General features: G+C 35.1%; 4 protein-coding genes across 8 annotated transcripts; 2 read left to right on the plus strand and 2 right to left on the minus strand.

Annotated features, from left to right (window-relative positions):
* Window positions 1-375: 375 nt before the first annotated feature.
* LOC123223761 (protein trichome birefringence-like 34) lies at window positions 376-3,073 on the plus strand. Its single transcript, XM_044647116.1, is given in 6 exon segments — window positions 376-801; window positions 907-1,081; window positions 1,854-2,050; window positions 2,156-2,274; window positions 2,277-2,313; window positions 2,553-3,073. Coding segments are annotated over 6 exon segments (1,245 nt in total). The 5' UTR covers window positions 376-433; the 3' UTR covers window positions 2,902-3,073.
* A 678-nt stretch (window positions 3,074-3,751) lies between these two features.
* On the plus strand, window positions 3,752-7,079 carry LOC123223752 (protein trichome birefringence-like 35). Its single transcript, XM_044647109.1, is given in 7 exon segments — window positions 3,752-4,192; window positions 4,346-4,631; window positions 4,840-4,889; window positions 4,892-5,010; window positions 5,155-5,351; window positions 5,440-5,589; window positions 6,592-7,079. Coding segments are annotated over 7 exon segments (1,326 nt in total). The 5' UTR covers window positions 3,752-3,999; the 3' UTR covers window positions 6,923-7,079.
* A 1,012-nt stretch (window positions 7,080-8,091) lies between these two features.
* Window positions 8,092-8,496, minus strand: LOC123223060 (BES1/BZR1 homolog protein 3-like). The gene has a single exon (XM_044646126.1). The coding sequence runs from the start codon at window positions 8,494-8,496 to the stop codon at window positions 8,092-8,094; it is 405 nt and encodes a 134-aa protein (XP_044502061.1).
* Window positions 8,497-9,325: 829 nt separating this feature from the next.
* LOC123215942 (protein BREAST CANCER SUSCEPTIBILITY 2 homolog B) lies at window positions 9,326-16,266 on the minus strand. Of its 5 annotated transcripts, none has more exons than XR_006502174.1 (21): window positions 16,085-16,266; window positions 15,871-16,008; window positions 14,458-15,495; window positions 14,250-14,374; window positions 14,007-14,161; window positions 13,450-13,572; window positions 13,179-13,376; window positions 13,025-13,106; window positions 12,878-12,928; window positions 12,698-12,773; window positions 12,464-12,575; window positions 12,225-12,296; window positions 11,783-11,981; window positions 11,523-11,705; window positions 11,131-11,273; window positions 10,964-11,026; window positions 10,659-10,869; window positions 10,260-10,427; window positions 10,079-10,165; window positions 9,816-9,917; window positions 9,326-9,744 (listed from the first exon to the last, which is right to left on the minus strand). XR_006502174.1 is itself a non-coding variant. In XM_044636280.1 (20 exons), exons 1-19 carry the CDS (start codon window positions 16,239-16,241, stop codon window positions 10,109-10,111), a joined length of 3,351 nt encoding a protein of 1,116 aa, XP_044492215.1. In that variant the 5' UTR covers window positions 16,242-16,266; the 3' UTR covers window positions 9,326-9,744; window positions 10,079-10,108. The 5 variants fall into 5 exon arrangements, 2 of the variants coding, with proteins under 2 accessions (XP_044492215.1, XP_044492200.1); XR_006502173.1 differs by having other exon boundaries at window positions 9,820-9,917; window positions 10,079-10,180; XR_006502171.1 differs by having other exon boundaries at window positions 10,079-10,180.
* Between the last annotated feature and the right edge of the window lie 1,655 nt (window positions 16,267-17,921).

Consider the following 17,921-nt stretch of genomic DNA (forward strand, 5'->3'; position numbering starts at 1 on the left):
AACGTTGATCTCTCCGAGGAGTGCCTCCAATTTGTCAAAGACTGAACATCCTATATAATGTTACATTGTATTAATTTAAAGCCTTTAAGCTCTAACACAATAAAGGAAAACAAATTAGAATATAAATAAAAAATATCTTAGCACCTTCTGGGTTGCCGTGAAATATCTTGATGTTAATTGGTTAGTCAGGTCTATTTTTGCTAAATGAGAATCCTCGTAGAAGGGCTGAAAGGGTATTTTCGTAAACCACATCATACATACATCCAATGACAAGTTGCCATCTATAGCTTTCAATAAACTACCAAAACTCTTCTTCCACTGCTCCTAATCCACGAAAATGAAATCATGAAAAATGATCGCCAACCACCTCTCTGAAACTTCAAAAACGAGGAACCAGAGCACATAAACATACAATCTCACACACTAAGCAATTATGGCTAAGAAACAACAACAACAACAACAACAACAACAACAACAACAACTAGTTGCAGCAGGAACATGGGGATCAATCAGAAGTAGCTTCAATTCACTTATTGCCTTGTTCGTTGCCTTCTTGTTCATAGCCTTGGTTTTTCTAAGCCAAAACGACGTGCAGTTCATGGAAGAAGATAGATTAACTTCGATTTCAAATAAGTGTAACTTGTTCTCTGGCAAATGGATATTTGATAATAAATCCTATCCCTTATACAAAGAGAAGGAGTGCAGTTTCATGTCCGATCAGTTGGCTTGTGAGAAATTTGGAAGGAAGGATTTGAACCACCAGTTCTGGCGGTGGCAGCCTCACCAGTGTGACCTCCCCAGGTCTGTTTGTCTTTTAAGTTTCTTTAACAGATGATGTTAAGTGTGTGTTTTGGCAGGGTTTCTTGAGTTGGGTGGACTGTTGTATTGTGTATGTTAATAAGGTAGGTTCAATGCCACAGCATTGCTGGAGAGGCTGAGAAACAAGAGGCTTGTGTTTGTTGGAGACTCTCTGAATCGAGGGCAGTGGGTATCAATGGTCTGCCTGATTGACACATCAATCCCTCAGCCTTCTCTCAAATCCATGCACCATAATGGCTCATTGATTACCTTCAAGGCCATTGTAAGTTCTATATATTTGATTGCCACTCTTCGGTTCCTGTAATTAACTTGCATGTAACATCTCCGGTGTAATAATCCGGGTCACTATTAAGTTATTATATGCCTTTAATATATAATTCAATATAGTTTTATTTTTAGGTTTTATAATTTAAATACGTCTCCATAATTTAGAAACTTATAAATTATTTAATTTGTATTCTATTAAAATAAGAGATTTATATATTTGTATATGTTTAACTAGTATCGCATTAAAATGAGATATTTGCATTCACTTTCATCTTAAGAGATTCATTAACTTCATTAAGTTTTACTCTACCATCGATTAAGATGATATAAAGAATGACTTTGATACCATTTTCGACACCCTAATCTAATCTTTGAGTCATTATAAAGATATTATTTGCTTTAGATATATAATTCATCAAAGTTTTATTTTTAAATTTTGTTATATCCCAAAATGCATCTAAATTGATCTCAAAAAGAATTTAATCAATCTTCTTTGATCATTCATAAATGATGTTAGGTATTCATGCATCAATAAAACTATATGTATGAACATTATGCATAACTTTATGCACACACAATGATATGTCATCATATAATTAGTTATTATCATATCATTATTTATATATAAAATTATACACATTAATTATATATATAGCACTACTCATTATATATACTCAATATCTCTCCCATAAATCGTTGTTGATGTGAGATTTGGCCAGGCTGTTGGTGCATGCATGCTTCTTATAAATTTCTTTTCCATTTTGCAGAAATACAATGCGTCGATAGAGTTCTACTGGGCTCCTTTGCTGGTGGAATCGAACTCCGACGATCCAGTGAACCACCGGTTGCCAGATCGGGTGGTTAGAGTACAGGCAATTGAAAAGCATGCGAAACATTGGAGTGATGCAGACATTTTAGTCTTCAATTCATACCTTTGGTGGAGAAGATCCAAAATGGACGTACTGTGAGTACATTATTTAAACAACACGTGCAATTTCTTTCTTCAACTTATTGAATCTGTTTCAGCTTAAATATTTTCAGTCACTATTAATTTATGGCAATAAATTAGGTGGGGATCTTTCGAAAGCTCAGATGCAATTCACAAAGAGGTGGCAATGCCTCGTGTTTATGAGATGGCTTTAAGAACTTGGTCAGATTGGTTAGAAGTTCACATCAATCCAACCAAAACCAGTTGTTCTTCGTTAGCATGTCACCAACTCACCTAAGGTATGCATATATATATTTATATAATATGAAATAAAATAAGATAAGATGTATCACGAGTTAAATCTAGCCATTTTGGATCAGTAATCTTAACAAAATATAAAATTTTCTTGAACCAGTTTAAAGCTATCATGTCAACAACATAAATGGCAGAAATCATTCTGTTTACAGATTAAAATATTACCACAAAGTGCTGCACGCTTCATCCAGTGTTTTAAAATTCGAATTTATAATATTTGCAGTGCAGAAGAGTGGGGTGGAGCTGAAGATGGAAACTGTTACAGTGAGACAAAACCTATACTGAAAGAGGGCTATTCTGGAAAAGACACAAGCTCAGAAATGATGCGAGTGGTTGAATCAGTGCTGGACGATCTAAACAGAAGAGGGTTAAATGTACAGATGATCAATATCACACAGCTTTCAGAGTACAGAAAAGAGGGCCATCCATCGGTTTACAGGAAGCAATGGGAACCTTTAACAGAAAATCAGATATCGAATCCAGCTAGTTATGCAGATTGCATACATTGGTGCCTTCCTGGAGTCCCCGACGTCTGGAATGAGTTGCTCTATGCTTACATTGTTCGCGAGTGAAGAGTGGAGATGGAAATAAAATTCACTGAGATTAAGAACCTGTAAATGTTTGGTTCAATTCTGAAAGTGACTGAGGCAGACGGAAATGTAACAAATTTAAGAAATTGACCCCTCAACATAGGGCTGGAATTCAATCCGTTCTTAACAAGGTTCAACCCAAGTTAGTTTTGAATTCAAAAGAGTTCGTCTATGAGTGGATTGAGATTGGTAAAAAAAAATTTAACTTTAAATTTTATACAAATCAGTTTGAACTCTAGTATTCGATTCGATTTTAAATTCGATTCTTTATAAATTTATGTTCAATCCTTAGTTCAAATTTAATTTTTTCAATCTAAACTTGAATTTCAACTCAAGCTTAAGCTCAATATCAAAATAGTCAACTCAAGGTCAGCTCGAGATCAATATATTAATATTCAAACTTGACTTAAAAATAATTTAATTTTATATTTGATTTAAGTCACTTCAAACTCAAATATTCAAATTGGTTCAAATTCAACTTATTTATAAAAATGAATCCAATTATTAACTCAAACTTCGCTCATTCAATCCAAGCTCAAGTAGATTAATCTAACTCAAACTTAATTAAAATATAAAAGAATCAATTCAAAATCAATAAGTTAAGACTTGAATTTATTGAATTTTATCTGAATCAATTTGAATTATAATATTTAAGTTAACTTAAACTTAATTCTCAATCTCAACTTATTTAATCCAAACTAAAATTGATCCCAATCCTAACTCATCAAAACACACCATGGTTTTTAAAGAAAAAAATTAGAAGCTTGCCATATCATTTATGCATTTGAACCGCTACAATAATTTTCAATTACATACGTCCCATCGAGAAAAAAAAAAGTATCGAAATAATCAAATTTCCTAAAGGCAGTCAAAGTTTCTTCAGAAAGAGCAAAAATAAGGGTGAAATGGTGAAAGAGGGCAAGGGCCTGCATCTCCAGAAGTACAAACAGGGTTGGTCAAAGAGCAAATAATCCAGCAAAGAAATAAATTTACTGATGGCGACACAATTCTTATAATTGTATTTAGCAGACAAAAGAAAGGAATCAAAAGAAGAAAGTTTCAGTTTTATTAGTGTTTATCATGATGCAAAGATGGAGCAGAAAGAAAACCCATTTTCCTTTACTTGCACTTGCCTTACTAGTCTTTATTGTTTGTTCTATCCTCTACAATGAACGTAGCATTCAGCAAATCCATGAAGACTCAGATCATGATCACCATGAGCAAGAAGTTCCAATCAAATATGTAAAGCCAAATCTTGTAAATGGAGCTGCAGGTAGGGCAATCTTTTGGTTAAGTTTTGTAAGGATTTAGCTTTGTTTCTTGAATCTTTTTTTGTTTTAGTCATGTTTCTTTACTGTACACGTTTTCTTTAATTTTCATGTGATGAATGTTTTTGTTTTGATTTTTATCTTTTTGGGGATTTCAGAGGTTTTGGATAGATTCAGTAAATGTAACTCTACCAAGAAGTATGGTGGCTGGAAAATCGGGTGGGCTGACCAGAGACTTCAATCGGGTCGGAGGAAAGTGAGCTCAGATTCAGAGAGTTGTGATGTGTTTTCAGGGAAATGGGTATTTGATAACACATCTTATCCACTGTACAATGAGTCTCAATGTCCTTACATGTCAGACCAATTGGCATGTCACAAGCATGGACGGTCAGATTTGGGATACCAACACTGGAGATGGCAACCTCATAACTGCAATTTGAAGAGGTAAAAATAAAAAAGATATGAATTATTCTCAGAGTTAAGTTTGCTGTGTAGGGTTGGGGAAATTTTGATTAAGTTGGAATATTAATGAACAGGTGCAGCCCTTCTAATAGAATGTGGGAAAATGATTTATGAATGTGTTTATTGTGGAGAATCATGTGAAGGGACTTGTTTAATTGTTCATTTGATTGTTGAAATTTCATGCGTATAGGTGGAATGCAAGTGAGATGTGGGAAAAGTTGAGAGGGAAGAGGTTGATGTTTGTGGAGATTCACTAAACAGAGGGCAGTGGATATCAATGTTGTGTCTACTACAGTCAGTGATTCCAGCTGATAAGAGATCCATTACGCCAAATGCAGAGCTTACCATCTTTAAAGCAGAGGTAACCAAATTGCTTTCTTGGAGTGCGAAGGGGAATTGCAGTTGAAGTTTTGTATGCATAATTTTCTTTACAGAACATTATTAGTAAACAATAAGACTGGGAATCTCATGTGAATTCTGTTGTTTGTGTTTGTTTTATCCACAGGAGTACAATGCTACCGTGGAATTTCTGTGGGCACCACTGCTTGTTGATTCTAATTCCGATGATCCAGTGAATCACAGGTTGGATGAGCGAATAATCCATCCAGATTCAGTTCTTAAGCATTCATCACGGTGGGAGAATGCTGATATACTAATTTTCAACACATATTTGTGGTGGAGACAAGGGCCTGTAAAGCTTTTGTGAGTATTAAGCCATCAATGCTCCAGTTTAGGAGAATGGATTATTTAGAGAATTGTGTATACCTATAACAAGGCCTACAACTTACAGGTGGACTACTGAAGAAACAGGAGCTTGTGAAGAATTAGGTGGTCTTGGGGCCATGGAGTTGGCCATGCATTCCTGGGCAGACTGGGTATCTAAAGCCAATCTCCAGAAGAAGCACGTATTTTTTGTTACTATGTCTCCTACACATCTCTGGTGAGTGTCAAATACATACCTTGAAATATTCCCATAAATCATCAGAAAGACTTGCAAATTTGCTCCTTGGGCATAAAACATATGTCAATTGGAGATCTGAATCAGGTTAGTCACCTAAAATGTGGAATTTTTATGCCAATCATGGAGTATAAATTGATTATAATGTATAAAATAAAGAATACCTAATTTAGATGGAAAATAGGGGTTTGTCACTGAATGATTAGAATCATTTTGCCTGTATGTGAACCTTGGTCATAATAAATACTTGGAAATCTTGTGTCAAAATTGACTCATTCCTTCCATCTAACAGTTCTCAGATTCTAGTAGTGACCTCCTGCCTACTGTATGTTTTTCATCAGTTTTAAGCTTCAAACTTGGGGTGGCTTCAAGCCAAGCTAGCTCGGGCTTGAATCCATGTTTGGTTCAAACAAGCCAAACTTGAGTCGGAGTTCTAACTCAACTGTTCAGCTCATTTTCCCTCTAAGGACACTGCTCATCTGTCAAGCAATTGTTCGCCGGTCAACTCTCTAGCAACATTGTGCATGAGCTCGTAAAGAGCTCGAGCTAAACATTATGGATTCAAGCTAACTAAGAGCCAGCCCTTGTTCAGATTCAACTCAGCTTAAATCCACCTGTACTTCAAACTGGGAAACACCACCTATCCAATTGGGGTGCTTTTAGTTTGTATTTCATTCTGTTGTTGAGTCTTCCTATCAGCACAATATTCTGATCTTGATGTTCCTATTACATGGGAACAAAGTCCAAGTATGCTTCTTGATAGATGTAATGAAAACTATAAATTGCCTTGGTTGTTTCACGTAATTTGAACAGAAGACGCTAATCATGCAGCTAAAACCTCTTCTTTTTTTTTTTTTTTTTTGAGAAACCAAAAACTCTGTCCCTCTAGAATCTATCAATTCTCCACTCATGATTGATTACCTTTTAACATACCAAATAACAGCTACTTCCCTTAGCTGATTTTTTTCGGTTATCATATTTCAGGAGTCGAGAATGGGCACCAGGAAGTGAAGGAAACTGCTATAATCAGAAAACCCCAATAGATAAAGAAGGCTATTGGGGAAGCGGTTCAGACCTGCCTACAATGCGCATGGTGGAAGATGTTCTCAGCAGGTTGAGTTCAAAGGTCACAGTTCTCAATATTACTCAGCTCTCAGAGTATCGAAAAGATGGTCACCCTTCCATCTATCGAAAATTCTGGGAAACATTGAGCCTTCAACAATTGTCAAATCCACCATCTTACTCTGATTGCATCCATTGGTGCTTGCCAGGTGTACCAGACGTATGGAATGAATTAGTATTCCATTTCCTGTAAAAATTAATACATACTTCAAATTTTCTTTGTTCCTTGACATAGCAGATGTGATTAGGATGGTTCACTCTATAGTTTCATGATTTTCCAATACGATTGGTAAACAGTCAAACATTGTTGTCGACAAATGTTGATGCGAATGAAAGGTTTTCTCGCTTCATTTGTCTTCTGTACTGCAAGTAGATTCAATCAACAATCGTCGAGGATGGATGCAAGTAAATGCAATCCAAATGCGGGAGCAATTCGTTTAAAATGTTTGAGATTTTATTTCTCTACTCTCTCATCTTTGGCTTAAAATCTGTGGGGAGATTGCAGATGATATTTGTCAAAATAGTAGCTGTGCTGCTATGGGAGGTTCCATATATATAATATTAAGTCAGTTTTGAGTTTAACTGATACTTCTGCAATGACAAGGCATGAGAAACATTGTCTTTGAGCTAAAAGGATGATGAAATTTGGCTACTATGGAGCTAATAAATCACCTACGTCAAGAAAAATAACAGTAAACCATTCCATGATATTAATGGTAATAATAACCCTATTTAGGAGAGTTTGATCACCTTTTTTAAGCAAAGCCACAATATTATCGGAAGTTGTTAATGTATACGCTCAAATCCATTTGTGATAGTATGATATCGAATTTAAATCTTTTAAATGTACATTAATAAATAAATTATAGATCAAAATGTGATCATGTGTACATTGAAATTCATTTGTGAAAATATAAAGTCGCATTTAGATCCTTTTTAACTCCTCGATAACAAATCACATGCATTAAATATATAAGCATCAAGATTTCTTTGATATTAAAGGTAATAATTTTATTTTATTTTTAAAACGAATAACCTCACTTGATAGAGTTAGAACCTCCTCTCAAAACATCCCACTTCAATTAAACTTATTAAAAATTACTGATACATACATACATATATATATATATACCTAAATCTACTTGCAGGAGCATGTACTTCACCTTTACATTTTAAAACATTTTAAATTCTATACTTTAGCCCGTTTTTGATGTGAAGGGTAATAATAATTTTGGAATAACTTGTAATAAACTGTGAAATATATATATAAAACAAGGATTGACGACTGGGTAATAATATTGACTATCTTTTCATTTTGTGAGAAATCTATAGGCTACCGGGCTGAAACTTAAAAACCTGCTTTCAAACAAGACGAGTTGATGGGGTTGAAAGTGAGAGAGTCAGATTAATACCATGCTCTTCTTCATACTCTTTGACCGATGAAGCCATACCATTGTAGCAATTACAATACTCTTCATGGTCCGACGTCTCAATGCTGATCAAGCTCGGAGATCCTGACGTAAATTTCTGCTGCTGGAAGAAATGGTTAGCTTTTCGGTAAATTGTTCCGTCTTCCTTAACATGCCACCCACACTCCTCGCACAGAGCCTTGAGCAAGTCATTGCTATTAGCATGCTTCGGAAGCTTGTAGTTACCATGCTCCTTCAACCCTGCAAATATTTTCTTTGTTATCTCTCGCCTTTTCCTCTCCCTTTGCTTATTGTGTTGCCGCTCCCTCTCACTTGGAAACCTGTATTTAGTCACCATCACACCATCTTTTCTCCTTTTATGCACCAGCCATGGCCCCCTGCTGGTTTGTATACACCCTCTTAACGCACCTTTCTTCTTCTTCTCATCATCCACCATTTTTCTTTTCTCCTTCTCTTATCTTCTCTAATCCCAAAAGCAAGACAATTTTTGTGATTTTGGAACATTCTTGTCTCTTGATGATTTACTACAATGTTAGTGTGACCATATTATCCCAGGCCTTGCTTCCAATTTCAAGGGTAGTTTTGATATTTGATAATCATCGCTTTTGTGAATGCAGCAGGCCTTCTGATGTGGCCGTACATGCAGCAGGAAGATCAGAGGGGCCTGAGATTCGGAGACAGAGGAAGTACAATCTTTTGACAGATATTTCGATACTATGTTCCTGGAGAAGTAGACACGTTTAAAGAAACTAAAGCTTCCAATTATGTTTCTCAGTACTAAAACAATATAAAGTAATGAAAAGTGAAGCCTCATGCTTGTGTTTCAGTTTATTCACAAGATCAACCCTCGAAATCAGGTGCTGGGTTAAGTTTCTTTGGACAAAGGACAAATCAACGGTCTGATCTGACCCAGTAGAAGGTAGAGTTCACAGTCTATGCACCCACTTTGGAATATTTTCTGAAAAGAAATAGATGCGCGATCAATCTGTGAAATGCCATACTAACAAAAATGACAAATCCACGTTTAGGGCCAAACAACACTTATTTCTTGATCAACTTAAGATTATTAAAAAGTAATATGTCTTTACATTCAATCCGAATCAACTTAAATTCGGCTTATTCAATCAAAATTTGAATTCAAACAACTCAAATACTCTAACCACATATTTAAATCTAAGTAAAAGACTAATTTGACTTTTGCCAATTCTTTAGCAATTTACATTTACAGGATTAGTCTGATTACTTCGATGAAGACAACGAGGTCAATGGGATAAAAATACAACTGGAAAATCATACAGCACATGGTATACAAATATTATAAACGTTTACTAGCAGACGATCAAACCTTTATTAATCAGATATTACAAGATCTCACTCTGTAATTGACACAGCTTCCTTCCATTAAGAACCATAGTCCCCAATTGGCTGTACATTTTACAGAGCCAATATTAATTCACAAACAGGTGTTTCAGTAGCTGACTGAGGCCTGGTTATAATTGTCATCGATCCTGCATGCATGAATGTGTTGTCCCTCGATTCCTCCGGAAAATGTCAGCTGTTCAGAGGATGTTGATGAACAAAACACCTGCAAAGGGAAAGTCTCGATTATGGAGTTCACATGGGAGCTGATAGATCAACCAGATATTCATTTTATACCGACAGATAGTTTGAAGTTGCTTGAGTAATTTCAAGGGATAAGGTTGCAACATCCATAAAGAAGCTGAGGTTGTTGTTCCATCATTTCTTTTTATACATAACCTGCTCACAACGAGAATAACTCTTACAAATTATGCAAGGTGCTAAGTCCAAACGCTCAGAAGAATCTTTTCACTCAAATAATATAATCAATATAACAAGTTTTGGGAACTTCTGAGATTTAAAATTCAAGTTGTAATGAGATTTGTGTATTGGAGGCTTACTTGTCAATTTAAAGCAGCCAACTTCACCACCTAACCTTTGCAATCACCAATTATAAATAAAACCTTCTCCTTAAGCTTGTCGATGATCTGAAAGAAGTTAAACTAGTAGCAAGGTTAATAAAATAGCAGGGCACCAAAAACAGTAAACAGGCTATCAACATTAATAAATAATAATGCGCACCAGGCTAGAGTTCATTGCCCATCGTTGTGTAGCAGCAGCAGCACTTTTAAGGTGGGTACAGCATGGGAGATCAAAATTTAAAAAATAGGTTGAATTTTCTGTTGCTTCAGCCACCCAAAGATGATTCGTGTGGTCTTTTGCTCTCTTGATAAGATTACAGAAGCCAACCTACAATGAATATCATTTGGTCAATTCAGTCATTATCCTTGTGTTCAGAAAAAGCATTGTATTGACCAAAATCCCACTATATCAGATGATGCATGTCTCAAATGGCAATTAACAGCCATGAACTATTACATGTGTCAATTGGCATTTATTTACCCTGCATAATCCTAATTTATTAGCTTTCAACAATCATGGACTCCAGAGTTCAGAGTTGAATAAACACAGTACACTCACAGTGGATCCAACAAGGTTATAGTTTATTGGCAAAAATGAATCATCATCTATGTATGCTGAGCTGAAGTTGATGGCTAATAAAGATTTTGGTAATTCTTCTAACTGTAACTCTGGAATGGAGCCATCTGTCACAAACACCCACTGTTTCTTTTGGTGAGAATCCTTATAAACCTCTCCCACATGCACAATAAAGGTCACCGTATCAAATTCACTGAATAAGCAAAAACAACAAACATTAATATGATGCAATTTCTCGGAGAAGAAAAAAACATATGCATAAATCTGCCGAGCAACAACAAATTCACCTAGAAAGTGGAACTTCACCCAAATCTGACAATGGAATTGATCTGCGAGGACTGAAAAATGGCCTACAGACACAAGTATGAGCTTGATTTAGATAAATGAAGAGTAAAAACGAAATATAGACTTCCTTTCTTTTCCACCAAGAAGGAAAATATAAATGGAAACCTACTTAAAGTGTTCAAGAGTTGGGGGAGATAGTGGCTGCCATTTTGTAGTAGGTCCTCTTGCTTGTAAGTAAAGCGTATTGGAATCAGAGTGCACTGGTACAAGCCCTGTAATAGCATATGCCTTCCCCTCAACCAGCTCACATTGCTGCTATTAGCATATATAGAAACTCTAAAATTTCCTCAATAATGATCAGAATGAAGCTGACAGAATATAACTAGATTCTAAGAACAAAGGAAGACATATCTGTATTTAGCTAGAAAGGCATGGAAACACGCAAAGACAAACTTGTAAGTACAATGCCTCTAAGACACACACACAAAGGGGAAAAGAGGATAGAGAGCAAAATGAATAACATTATCCAAATAACGGTTCAAAGAGGAACAACAAGAACACCTGCTTCTCTGAGGGGTTCCAGATCGTTATAATCCCTTCCCTGGAGCTAAACTTTTCTTGATAGTCTTTATTTGTTAATCCAACCACCCTCACCCTCATAAATGGGGTGACATCTCTCTCTCTCAGACCAGCATCTATCAAAGCTTTTTCAATGGATTTTTCCAGGATTGATTGCTTGGTTGCCTGAGGTCAATTTAGAAGGTATTAATAATGTCATTCTACATTTGGACTTATATTTAAGCAAAGAATCAAAAAATCACCTCTAATTTTGCTTGATAAGTGGAAAAAGAAGTAAGTTGCTCTGGACTCATTTCTGCCATTATAACTTCCGGTTCAGCTGCTGTCTCAAGTATTTTCAAAAGTTTTGCTCCTTCTTCACTATCATTATCGTTAAATACATGAGAATGGCTGTCCTCCCTTTGAAATTCAGATATGATGCCTTCTACAAGGATAGAGCGCCTGTAGCCAAAGAAGGAAAGAGTGATGAAGGAATAGTGCAGAAAGAATATATTATATCTAACAGCTTCATCCAAACTACTTTTATGGCCTGAAAAAGAATTCATTTATTTCACATCCAAAAAGGCCTGATTTGATCACAAATCACACAGATAGCATCACAAATCTCTTTAAGAGGCTACAAACCAGTATATGCACCACTCCTTAACAGTGCAGATAATATATGCAAAAAAATAAACAGGTCACCTGTGTTGGTGCATCTGCATCATCTGAGTTTCCATCCTCTCTGATCTCACAATAGATCCCCCATCACTTAACCTAAATGAGAGTACCAAGGAAAATGTTTGTCAACTGCATACATTACGTATTATAAATTTAACAGGAGTCGTTATTTCTTTGTTCTTTATTGAATTTTTCCTCATTCTGCTAAGGTTGATAAAAATAAATGAATAAACAACTTTCAGACAGAATTAGCTTCAGATGACCTCTCCTTGTAGAGAACAGGATATATCCGTGTGACACCGACTAAAGTCCTAGGAACTGGACCTCCATTACTCTTGATGCACCTAAAAGCCAACGGATCACCAACACCCTTACCTATGTAAAGAGCAAGCATCATGGTTGAGTAGAAACTTTAACAAAAAAGAAAGAATACCAAATAAGCTACATTCCCCCAAAGTAAGAGTAGAAAATAATAATAATAATCTAAGAGTGCTTACAAAATCCCATTCGATCAGCCCAATGAGCTCTATATGTCCCATTTATGTTCAAAAGTAAACTAACTGATCCTGAACCCTGAAATTTAAGCAAAACGTGATTTAAAAGTAAAAAATCTTATGATGACTAAGTAAAATATTCCAACATGATAACTTCACTGAAAAACTGAAGTATGTAAGTACCTCAGCGGGTGAAACAGGCCCAACCCAGCCACATAATCCTGCTCCCCAGATCTTCATAAGACAAATCTAACTGTAAGCAAGAGCCAAGAGGTAGTTCTGTGCAAAATGTTCTAATCAAAGGACATAAATGAAAAACTCAGAAATTACCCGAAGTTTCTGTCCCACAAACAATTTCCCAGCGGCAAGGTGCTTTGACAGTGAAACATCCAAAAGAGCATTCACAGAATACCTGGGAGCCAATATGCACTTTAAGCCAAGAAATTTTCAGTTGGAGTAAGAATTAATAAATTAAATTTCCTACCACCCATCAGTTAGTTCCACTTTAGAAGAATAACTACTTTCACCTCCATCTGATACCACTGGACAAGTCTCAATCTTCAGTTCATGATTTGAGTGAATAGCTGAAATGCAAAGGACCATCATCAAAGAAGGCATTGCATCCCCTTCCAGAACTCTTTTGATTGCAGATCGATGGCCATTATTTACTTCTCTTTCATACCTGTCCAAATTGATCCCAACATGCTCTCATGAACATCTTACAAATCAGAGAGCAACTTAAGTAAAACAATTACCTATATTTCAATTCCTCGAGCACATTGGAAATTGTCAAAAACTTTCCAGCAGATTTGGCCGAATAACATCTTTCATAACAAGCCAATTTCCAGACTATCCATTTGTAGTGATTAGTGACCCATCTAGATAGATAATTAACGGAACAGGTTCATAAATTGCCAAAATTGTAGTTAATACTGCAAAAATAATTGGTAGATAACAGAATACCAATAAACATATTAATACATGTCCATTAAGCACAACTGAAATTTTGTATTTGCACAGTACCACTCAATCTAGGTTAACAAAGTCAACCACAGATACAATGCTAATGTTTCACACAATCATTTCATATTAATAGGCCAACCACAGATAGTTAATTTAGTGTCCTGCCTGTCTCACGACCAGTTTAAATATGCCAGCTTATCACAAGTTTTATATAACAATTATTGTCATTTAGCATCATGCACCCACATATTATGTACTGCATATTGAGAAGTAACATTCCTTCAAGAATCAGTTATATTATTTTTGGAGAGGATGATAAGAAACCAAGCAGAAGATACAGAAAATTTACTGTTTAGAAGCATATTGCACTGAAGCCCCAGACTTTGCCAACATGTGAAGAAAAGCCTCTGCCCCAATGCAATTTAAGCCAGATTCATCTTGAAACACGTACTTTTCAGCATTGGCTGATTTGATCCATCTTACCTGGTGTTGCAAATGCTCCAACTAAATTCATTCAGGCAAGGAAAAGGAGTCAGTGTCAGAGGAAAAACAATTTCTAGGGGACAAATGACAGTAGTGGATGTTTGTGTACCCTGCCCTGGACTGATGGAGGCATTCCAAAATAATCCCTAATATAAATTCTTTGAAATTGAAATGGATATCTAGAGGAAACTGTTCTTCTGCAACTGGAATGTTCTGATGATGAGGCAGATAAACCTGATTGTGATTACCTTAATGAGAAGCACAAACTAGGAGAGCTAACATAAGCAAAGTTAATTCAAAACCCTTAGAGAATTTACCATTAGCAAGAGAAACATTTTTAACCAAAGGGGTGGAGAATTTGGAGCTGCGAGGTCTCTTGAATGGAGAAACAGAACTCCTCCACTGTCTCCTCTTTTCAGATGTATTTTGTTTAATATTGCGATGAGCTGCACCAATCCTATTTGTAATATCAGCAAGTGGCTTACCAAAAGACCTCCCAAGTGAATTGCTTCTTGAACCATTAATATCTTCCAAAGGATTAGCCATTTTGGTATTGGGTGCAGAAGGCATGTTGCTTAAGGTTTTATCCATGGGAGGCAATTCATCCAATACACCAACTCTGTCATCGTCAACTGCATCAAATTTCTTGATCAAGTTACCTGAAACATATATATTTTCTAAATTCACCATTGACATTGCTTGGTTCGAAAATGATCTCAAAGGAGAGGTGAAACTTTTTGTTAAAGATCTGTTCTTTGATGCTTCTTGAGTAGAAGTGAAAACATCAATTTCCTTGTTTGAAATAGAATTATATAATCTTGCCTCTTTAAAGAATGAAAGATCCGATTCCCCTGCAGTCCCTTCATCAAAGGGTGTCCCCAACTCTGGATCACCAAGGAGACTCCTTGCATACTGCAGTGCATCACTGGAAACGGATAATGATCTCCCACCGGCAGTAAGGAACTTAATAGGAGGCAGTTTGGGAGCTGAATTTGGTGATTCAGATGGCATCATACCTGAATTTATCTCATTTTTAAATATATGTCCAGGCAAACCAGAGTTACAAATTGACGAAGGCCTTGGAACTTGTGCAACATTCACTAACTGATTAACTTCCACAACTTCCTTCACCGGCAAATTTGACACAGATTGCCACCCACAAGGGCTAATAGGAGTGGATGGAGTCCTTGTATGTTGAAGGTCTTGAAAGTTGCAATGATCATCATCTTCTTCCAATCCCAATAATGTCTTAGCTTTAACCAAACCAGCAGAAGATATGTTAACAAATTTCCCTGAACCTGTCTGGAAAAGAGAATTGGAATAGCCGCATTCATTTCCAGCCTGATGCCCTTCACCTACACATCAAAATTTATAGAAGGGAAAAAGGAAATAATAAGGCTGTGTTTCCAGTAGTACAATCACAAGCTAAGTCAACAAGGACCAACTTGTTATCGTTTCTCACAAATACTGAATAAACAACTTTCTATGACAATGGGAAACAACAAATAGTTTTTCATCCCTTTCTGAACTTCCATGAAATAGATAGATAATAATACACAATATGTAAACCAAACATTTTTGCCTTATACTCTTCAATGTTAGAATCAAAAATAAATTAATAAATATCCCCAATTCAACATTTCACTTAAATTGAATATCATCAACAATCTGTTAAGTTATGTTTATAACAACAAATATAAAAAACTGCATACCAGTAATCGAAACATTACCATCCTTATAGTTGCCCAGAACAGATAACGCTTTGGCGATCGAGGACTGTTTCAACTTCACTGACCTCCCCAATCCGGTTTTAAACATCGGAGTAGTTTCAGAAGCTTCATTTTCATTCTCCAGAAGCTTCGACTGTCCTGTACAAGTTCATAGTTGCATAATTACCTGAACCAAGTAACATATAATTATTGACAACTCATAACTGAAATTTACCCTGGAGCAATACATCGGCCATGGAAGGAAGACGAAAATCGGAGTTGTGCAGTTCATTCGAGGCACGGTCCGGTTCGTGTTTGGTTCGGAGTATCTGGCCGGATACCTCCCATCGAAAATTGTTAGCATTGTCGGAGAATATCTGCCACGTCGACATTTTCCGGAAAGATTTAGGGTTCCGATTTCCAGCTCGAATTATGCTAAAAATTAAGATTAAATTTTTCTCTGCTCTTTTCTAATTTTCAAGAAGGCGGGAAAATTAAAAAGGAGATGGAGGGGAAATAAAAGTAGAATATTTTAATGGGCCGGGCCTAATTTGTGAAGCTCAATTCAATTATCTGATTTACCAGCAATTTGGCTACAAGCCCAACTTTAAATTTTCTTTTTCGTTTCACATAATACTGGAAGTTAATTTTTATTCGACGTTAGGGTTAGATTCAATTCAATTTGTTTAAATTCAAATTCAAATTTAATCAAATAAACCAAGTTCAAGCCATATATTAGGCATATTTTTTATGAATAAATAAAATTTGAGTCAATCTAAATATTTGAATTTGATTTTAGGCTTGGATACAAATCAAACTTAGTCAAACTTAGCTTGAACATGATTGGCTTGATTTTGATAGGATGGCTCAAGTTGGTTGAGTCGTATTTAAAAAAATCTTAAACTTGATTTGGTGGAAAAGTATGAAACTCAAAGCTCAGTTCATATTTATAGCTTATTGATTTGGCTCAAGTTTTTTATATTATAAAATAATATCATTTTAAGTATCAAAATGATATATTATTTCTATTATTAAAACGATATCGTTTTATAATAATTAAAATAATATTATTTTAACTATTCAATTTGACTTAATTTGAATTATAAACCAATTTTAAATTGATTTAAGTTGAATGATTGATTTGTGAATTAAATCGAATTAAACACTATACAATTCAAATTTATCTTTGTTATTAATCCAACTTAGAACTATAACTACAGTTTGACTCGAGCTCAATTTATATAAACTCTAATTAAATGAAGTTAATTTAAATTTAATACTAGTTTGAGATAACTTATATTAAATTTCTTAGATAGACTCAAGTATTGACTCTTACAGTCTTAAATCAATCTCAAATACATAAAATGATTCAAAGTCAAAAGTCTTCCTTATTTCTCTATAGCTTGTCCTCCGACTCTAGCAAATGAAGCCAAATATTAATTTGGTTCCTTGTCATTATTTGCAATACATTATTGAGATCTGAGACGCCGTTTAGTTTATGTATTGGAGGATCAGATATGTACAAAGGATGTTGAGTGCCTTCCACACCAAGTATAAGCATAATAAGACATCACATATTTCTATAGATTTCGGCTTATCTTTCATCGATAATGTAAGTAATTTCGGGATCCAACTCAAATTGGATGCAAAATTTGTATTGGGTGCATTGAACAAGTTCAAAATCAAATAAATTTCATGCAGAGGATTTGTATTAGGGGGCCACATAAGGTTATCTATCTCATTTATGATAGAATAAGTCGTATTTAAATTTATAATAAAGTTGAATGAATCAAATTAAAATTAAAATTACAGTTTTGATAATTTAATTTGTTTATTTTTTAAATAACAATTTTTTATACATATCTTATAATATCACATAATATATATATATATATATATATATATATATATATATATATATATATATAATAAGATATTAATATCCGTATTTATATGTCTACTTTAGGTGAGTAACTATACTTTTATGTTTTTCTTTATATATTATAATATAATAAAATTTGTACTTGGACTTTTGTATAACGGTACAACTGGAATGCTTAAATCTTAATGGT

The sequence above is a fragment of the Mangifera indica genome, chromosome 1 (genome assembly GCF_011075055.1).
Source record: "Mangifera indica cultivar Alphonso chromosome 1, CATAS_Mindica_2.1, whole genome shotgun sequence".
NCBI classification, from domain to species: domain Eukaryota; kingdom Viridiplantae; phylum Streptophyta; class Magnoliopsida; order Sapindales; family Anacardiaceae; genus Mangifera; species Mangifera indica.

Excerpts from the sequence above, each read along its gene's own strand:
- LOC123215942 (XM_044636265.1), bottom strand. The coding sequence starts at position 16,241 with ATGTCGACGTGGCAGATATTCTCCGACAATGCTAACAATTTTCGATGG. Across the intron at positions 14,375-14,457 it reads AAATGTTTCTCTTGCTAATG|GTTTATCTGCCTCATCATCA; the intron begins GTAAATTCTCTA and ends AATCACAATCAG. Across the intron at positions 10,870-10,963 it reads GGTGAAGTTCCACTTTCTAG|TGAATTTGATACGGTGACCT; the intron begins GTGAATTTGTTG and ends TTGCTTATTCAG.
- LOC123223060 (XM_044646126.1), bottom strand. The coding sequence starts at position 8,496 with ATGGTGACTAAATACAGGTTTCCAAGTGAGAGGGAGCGGCAACACAAT.